General features: G+C 44.8%; 1 protein-coding gene across 1 annotated transcript; it reads right to left on the reverse strand.

Moving 5' to 3' along the window:
* Nucleotides 1–877: 877 nt before the first annotated feature.
* Nucleotides 878–6,555, reverse strand: LOC112284962 (carbamoyl phosphate synthase arginine-specific large chain, chloroplastic). Its single transcript, XM_024525391.3, has 6 exons — nucleotides 5,700–6,555; nucleotides 4,699–5,264; nucleotides 4,188–4,373; nucleotides 3,743–4,018; nucleotides 2,914–3,606; nucleotides 878–2,736 (listed from the first exon to the last, which is right to left on the reverse strand). The coding sequence occupies exons 1-6, from the start codon at nucleotides 6,163–6,165 to the stop codon at nucleotides 1,207–1,209; spliced, it is 3,717 nt and encodes a 1,238-aa protein (XP_024381159.1). The 5' UTR covers nucleotides 6,166–6,555; the 3' UTR covers nucleotides 878–1,206.
* Between the last annotated feature and the right edge of the window lie 1,036 nt (nucleotides 6,556–7,591).

The raw sequence follows: 7,591 nt of genomic DNA on the forward strand, positions 1-7,591 counted from the left end.
ACCCAGGAATGGGGAATCCAATCCAGAACAGTATTTGATTCTATCCACGCATGGTATCGACACACAGTAGGTCATTGACAGTGGTTCCTCAAGAGAAAATTGTTGCCATGGTTGTGCAGCAGGATGTTTTCAACCTCAGGCCGATAATGAGTTTCGCTCAGATCAAGTTGGTGTGTGCAGTAGTCCAGGACAATCCAAGTTAGGAGTTGTTCTTCTGGTCTAATTGCGTCTGTTGCTACCCCGGCCCTAATTTTCGAATGACTTCACCCGCGTAGGTTGAACGCCGACGCTCCTCGGGCAACCTTCCAGATGCTTCTATTTATGTTTTTATATTTATATTTATATATACGTTCATTTCGTAGCATTTGATCAACACACACACACACACACACACATATATATATATATATATAGATAGATATATATCCCTAAGTTGACTGGGCTTGGTTCCGGTTGCTGAATTGATGTCAAGATCAATTACTCCATCTTTTCCAAACTTACCTCGAATGTGAGGAAAACAAAATAAAAATATAAAACTCAGTTAATCAGATCCCCTAATCTAGAGCATTTTAAATGGATGACTGGGAGGTCACCACACCGAACGTTCTAATTCGTGTTCGAGAGCTTACTGGAAAGTTGTGACATTAGTTCATAAGATTTCGTCCGGCGATTACTTCCTTCAACTTTCAACCACAGATAGCGATGAAAATCTTGCGTTCATTCTGGATGTAACGGAAAATTTGATCCAAACTGTTATGTAATTGCTTGTTAGCTTCTTCATCGAAAGGCAACTGAACAACCTTGAAAAATTTGCAATTACGCTCCTACATGTGAGAGTCAACATACTAGCACTGTGAAGTTTCCAAGCCTTCCAGTGTATCTTAATTGGACACAGATGACATCATTAAGTTGACTGCAAATACATGAACAGAAAAAATTCAGGTTGTCCACGGACAAGAAAACTATGTAGTGTAGAAATCAGTTGGATCCATCATCCTAGCAAATAAAAATCCCTCATTGATATATGTGGGAAATACCAGACTATTACAGTATACACCTCAGCTGATAAGTAACAAAACTTACAACTATATTCGAAGTGTGGACTGCTATGTTCGATGAGGTGTCTTCAAACTAGCATTTCCATACATATAAACGATCAAGCACTCGAATAGTTTTTAAAAAATCTTGGACTATAGTGTGAAATGCTCAATTGGCTCCAGCAGGAACTCTAACTTGTTCTTCGACGAAGAAATCCTGTAAAGCAATCATCTCCACGGGACTGTCTTTCAAACCGGAAACGGCCTGAAGAGAAGCTAGGGCTCCTGCAATGGTGGTGATGATAGGTACCTTGTAAGCCAAGGCCAATCGCCGCAATTGCCTGCCATCGATTTGATCAAGGGCGTCACCTGAGCTGGTTATGATCATGAGTTGGATGTCTCCGTTGGCTAGCAAGTCAGCTGCATGTGGTCGTCCTTCATGAAGCTTCAACACAGTCTCCACTTCCACGCCAACCTTTTGTAGGTAACTCGCGGTGCCAGTTGTACTTACGATTCTGAAACCAAGGTCCTGAAAACCTTTCGCTATGGGCACAACCTTATCTTTCATCATATCGTTCATGCTAATAAAAACAGTCCCAGTCAGAGGTAGACTCTGATTAGCAGCAATTTGAGCTTTGGCAAAAGCCTTGTCAAAATTTAAGTCAATTCCCATGACTTCACCTGTGCTTCGCATCTCGGGACCCAACAGAACATCACATCCTTGAAACTTGTCGAAGGGTAAAACTGCTTCTTTCACGGACACGTGACGGGGAATGACCTCCTCTGTAAAATTCAGATCAGCTAATGTCTTGCCAGACATCACCAAAGCAGCATACTTGGCCAAAGGATGCCCAATTGCCTTCGAAACAAATGGGACTGTTCGAGACGCACGGGGATTAGCCTCAATAATGTAAACCTCACACTCCGACGTTATGGCGTATTGGCAATTCATCAAACCAACAACGCCAAGTCGACGGGCAAGTTTGGTTGTGTAGTCGCGAATCTTCCCCAATGCCTCGGCCCCAATATTTTGGGAAGGAAGCGTACATGCTGAATCACCAGAATGCACACCAGCCTGTTCAATGTGCTCCATGATCCCTCCAATCACAACATTCCCTTCGGCATCCGTCAGGGAATCTACATCAATTTCAGTGGCATCTATTAAGTACTTGTCCACAAGAACGGGCCTCTCGGGATCAACCTCCACAGCCGTCTCTAGATAAGTCTTCAACTTATCGTCGTTGTAGACGATTTCCATTGCTCTTCCTCCAAGCACGTACGAAGGCCTGACTACAACAGGGTAGCCCACTCTCTTTGCAATTGCTAAAGCGTCATCCTCACTCTTTGCAATTCCACCTGAAGGTGATTTTATTCCAAGATCATTAAGGATAGCATCGAACCTTTTCCTATCCTCCGCTGCATCAATCGAATCCGGAGTCGTCCCCCAGATCTTTACCTTGCCCTCCCCACTAGCAGCATCAGGTTGAAACTTCTCCAGGTATGTTTGAATGGGAACAGCCAACTTCAGTGGTGTCTGACCACCGAACTGAACGATAATACCATCAGGCCTTTCTAAGTCAATCACGTTGCACACATCCTCAGCTGTCAGAGGCTCGAAGTAAAGCCGATCAGAAGTATCGTAATCGGTAGATACGGTCTCTGGGTTCGAGTTCATCATAATGGTTTCAAATCCGGTTTCCTGCACAGCTCCCAAGCTTCCCATCAGATGATCCACATTGTGACTTAGCGCATAATAACTAGGCACACGGCTCAATCATCTGTGGATTGACTATGATACGCATTGGCAGATACCGTCGTATGATTTTGACGGATGCTTCGTGTTACATGTGAAGTTTGAGCTTTCAGGGACACGCACCGCGAGAGAGAAAGCTGCATGGCAGCAACAGTAATCGAACTCAATTCCCTGGCCAATTCTGTTAGGTCCACCTCCAAGAATGAGCACCTTCTTCCGAGTGGTAGGAGCTGACTCGCACTCCGCGTCGTAAGAAGAATACAAGTAAGGGGTATTAGCCTCAAATTCCGCAGCACAGGTGTCCACACGCTTATAAGCAGGTTTCACACCTTGTTCAAGTCGATGAGCACGTACTTCTAATTCTGTAGTCTTTGTGACATAAGCAATCTGTTTGTCACTAAAGCCTCGCCTCTTGACCTCATAGAGGTCGTCTTTGGAGAGATCACTCAACTTGACACTTTCCAAAAACTTTTCTGCTTGCAACAATTCTCTCAGCTGGGAGAGGAACCATGGGTCGATGAAAGTCAGATCCTGGATCTCATCTAGAGACATCCCACGCTTCATGGCAGCATAAAGGGAATACATACGTTCAGGGTTAGGTACACGCAAATTATATTTGATTTTATCCCAGTCCCATTCAAGCTCCTTCACCTTCTCACAGCCCCAGCCACTGTGCCCGGTCTCCAAAGACCTCAAAGCCTTCTGGAAGGACTCCTGAAACGTCCGTCCCATGGCCATGGCTTCACCCACAGACTTCATTTGCGTAGTCAAAATTGGCTGGGAACCAGGGAATTTCTCGAATGCAAATCGCGGAATCTGTACCACTCCAAAGACGGACACAAAACGCGATGAGTCTATCTTCCCATTTCATCATAATAACTCGTTTTTAAATACATGAGAAATACCAAGAATCCTACAAAGCATAGAACTTATTTGGGGGAGAAGGCTGCACCTTAGTAACAACGTAGTCAATGGAGGGCTCAAAACTAGCTGGAGTTTTCTTGGTGATATCATTTGGAATTTGATCCAATGTGTATCCGACTGAAAGTTTTGCTGCCATTTTAGCAATTGGAAAACCAGTCGCTTTGGATGCAAGGGCTGAAGAACGAGACACTCGAGGATTCATCTCAATGACCATGACCTCGCCATCCTTAGGATTCACTGCAAATTGCACGTTTGAACCTCCGCATTCTACACCGATTTCCCGAATGATTGCAACCGATTGATCCTGCATTTCAGTGCAAGCCACAAAAGACCATAACTTAGAGTACGCACGTACACTTCCAATTTCCAAGACATATACAATTACATGCCAAAGCACAACATCACAAAGGAAAAGAAAAAAGGAAACCAACTGCATGAGAACAGATATCGTGTATGCTAAAGACTAGCCTTACCCTCAAGCGTTGATATTCTTTGTCTGTCAACGTTTGAGCAGGTGCCACGGTAATGGAATCTCCAGTGTGTACACCCATGGAGTCGATATTCTCAATTGAACAGATGATCACTACGTTGTCGGCCAAATCTCGCATCACCTCCAACTCGTACTCTTTCCAGCCGAGGAGAGACTTTTCAACCAAAACCTGGAGAGCGTGAAGCACATTATTAATCAACTTGAATTTATTATCCGTCAACGCCGTAAATTCAAGCAGATTCAAAATTCTCGCGTCACAGTAAGCTCTTTAGGTGCAACAGTTACTAAAAGAATAGACAATTTCCCAGGGCACTATGAAACCCTAAACCACTATACAGAATACCATGATATAAACAGAATGTGCACACAACCACCATAGTCGATGCAAATGATGGCTGAAGCATACAACCGCGCTGAAAGAAGTTTCTGTAAAGTCAGACGTGGGATGGTAGCAAGCAAGAGTTAGATACGTTATGACAGCTACATCAGCTCACCTGCGAATTTATACTTGCATTAAGACCAGCTTTGCAAATCGCCTCAAACTCTTCTTTGTTATAGGCAATACCACCACCAGTGCCTCCAAGGGTAAATGCAGGCCGGATAATCAACGGAAACTCACCGATCCGTTCAGCGATTACGAAGCACTCGTCTAAAGTATGAGCGATTCCAGAGGGTGGGGTTTTAACTCCGATCTTAGCCATAGCTTGCTTAAACAAGTCTCTGTCTTCGGCCTTTTGAATAGCATCCAATTTAGCACCTATCAGTTCTACGTTGTACTTGTCAAGCACCCCACTTTCTGCCAAGGCACAGGCAAGATTAAGAGCGGTTTGTCCTCCCATTGTAGGCAAAATCGCATCAGGTCTCTCCTTTTCCAGAACCTTCTCGACCAGTTCAGGGGTCATGGGGGTGATGTATGTGCGATCAGCAGTTTCGGGGTCAGTCATAATTGTTGCAGGATTAGAATTGATAAGAATTACTTCGTACCCTTCTTCCTTCAAAGCTTTGCATGCTTGAGTTCCTGAGTAGTCAAACTCACAGGCTTGGCCGATAACAATGGGACCTGCAATGTCACAGGGCCCCAACCACGTCAATAAAAAGTTTTGGTCACGGATAGATTGTAGAAATGAATTCTAAGAGCCTTGAGTTTATGACAATAATCAGAGTGAGAAGGATTCTCATGGTCAACATCTCGTTCTTAACGACAGTCACTAAACTATGAAATTCTGATGAGATGAAATAAGAACCCCACACAGTAGATTTCCAGCGCTCCATGAGGTCAAAAAAATATTACAATGCGGGCGCAAGCAATTTAATGCTGGCTGTATATGACGATTATTGACAGCTTTACAAATGAGCCATCGAATGATCAACATCCAACGCCAAGAGAAATGAAACGGCAACGTTTCAACGTCAAATGTCTGAACCTAGAGATCTGAGCTCTGTAAAAGAAAAAGGATGCAAAAGGCCAGAATGCCACGAGGGTCTGCAACCAGACCTGCTCCCAAGACGAGGATTTTCCTAAGGTCCTTTCGCTTGCCCTCATTGTGCCCAAGATTGCTCCACGAGGCAAACGGCGCATCCTCAAACGAAGCGGCCATCTCCTTTACCTCTCCGGCAACACTCGCAATCTTCCAATTAATACGCTTGCCACCCGCTGGGTTTTGACCTACAGCACTGCCACTGTAGAAGAACACCTCTGGCACAGGCTCAGGCATTCTGCAAGAGCTGCTGGAGCTTCCTCCCGAAGCAGAGCAGATAGAGGAAGCCCGGCTGGCGCGCCTCGAGAATGTGCAGATTTTTGAGCGGTGACGAAGAGGCACAGCACTTCCCAAGAAAGCTGACTGCAAGGGCGCCATCCTCACCCCCCGGGAAGCATGTGAACGAGCTCCCGTGGACGTCGATGCGATCTCCAGCACTGGCATTGTGGCTGCCACAACCCGATGCCGACAAACCCCTTCCATTTCACTTCGATCCTCGAAAGAAAGGCCTAAAATCTACCTGCACCCAGCTACAAACTCCACGGTTCGCGATCTCTGAACGACGAATGAGCCCAAAAGCGCAATTACTCTCTCTTCTGCTCCGTGTAACTTGCCAGAGTGAAGCGCAGTCCTCTTCCGTCTCTTCCTTCTCCGTCTCCCCCTCTGCAAGCGCAACGATCCACCACACCGCATACGAAGTGGCGCAGGCAAACCAAGTTGGCCACGCCCACTTCAATGCATGCTCAAAATCCTTCCAAGTGGAGAAGAACCCACAGGGCAGATTCCACTCCAAACCCCTCCTTTCCCCTATAAACCCCGCCGGCACCTAAACCTCCGTAACGAAACACAGCACAACACACCACAGGACTCCAATCCAGCGCAGTCTCTCTCTGCCAACCCTCCCTCCCTCTCTTGCGAGCCTGGCCAGGGCCGGGCAGCGACGGGCAGGGCTAGGAAGGGCGGAGCACCAGGAACCGCTGGACGGCGTCCACAGTCCGCAAGCACTCGGGCCACGCCGCAGCTTTTGTCCACGTATGCCAAATGCATTTTGACGTGGCGCCTACGTTGTCCTAAACCGGGCCACGTCAGCAGAAACGATTCCCCCCTTGGGTTCCCGACGAAGACCACGACAACGACGACTTTCGTGACGTGGCGCTCTCCGTCGACGATGAAGTGTAGCGCTCCTGCTCCTCACTTTTTCCCCTTTCCCCTTTCTTTTCATTGTTTTCTTTCCATTGCTGATGCTTCTTCTTTCCGTTCTCGCTGTTCTTTTCCATTTCTTCTTCTTATTCTTTCGTTCGGTTTCTCTTTCCTTCCCTTTTCGCTTTTCCATGCTTATTTTGATGTGTAAGTCTGTGATTTTCATTTATGTTTTTATCTTTTTTTACTTTCCATATCAATCTACGTATATGTATATATGTACGTATTAAAAAATTCCAAAAATATACTTTTTAAATTGGTTAGTTGGGTGGTCAAGATAAATTATTGAATACAATGAAATTTTATGTTTGAATAGGAAACTTACTTCCTCAGAATTAAACAAAAAAAACTCCACCTTGAGAAAAAAAAATAAAGGAGGGATTTTACAAAAGCACTGCTGTTGGCGATCCAATGGACAGGATGAATTAATCTTTTGATCAACAATTGTGCAAAACGTGAGGGGATCCACACAAGACTTTAAAATATTAAATCATAAATAACAAATTCCAGTTTAAAATTTTCAGGTTATTGTTATACAACACATATACACAAATGATACTGAATAAGAATCATGGAACCCAAAAAATTATTGTAGACTTTAAAATTCCGAATTAAATCGAATCAATGAATTTATCTGTTGAAGTAGATTAATGTAGCAATTTTGATATGTTGATCTTAAGAATTAGTTTACTCACATACGAAGTCACAA

Source organism: Physcomitrium patens, chromosome 1 (assembly GCF_059467195.1).
Source record: "Physcomitrium patens ecotype Gransden chromosome 1, ASM5946719v1, whole genome shotgun sequence".
In the NCBI taxonomy this organism is placed as follows: domain Eukaryota; kingdom Viridiplantae; phylum Streptophyta; class Bryopsida; order Funariales; family Funariaceae; genus Physcomitrium; species Physcomitrium patens.

Bases quoted from the DNA above. Each gene is read 5' to 3' on its own strand.
- LOC112284962 (XM_024525391.3), bottom strand. From the start codon at position 6,165: ATGGAAGGGGTTTGTCGGCATCGGGTTGTGGCAGCCACAATGCCAGTG. The intron at 4,019-4,187 runs GTAAGGCTAGTC...ACTGAAATGCAG, and splicing joins AAGAATATCAACGCTTGAGG to GATCAATCGGTTGCAATCAT. The intron at 3,607-3,742 runs GTGCAGCCTTCT...GGAGTGGTACAG, and splicing joins TTGACTACGTTGTTACTAAG to ATTCCGCGATTTGCATTCGA.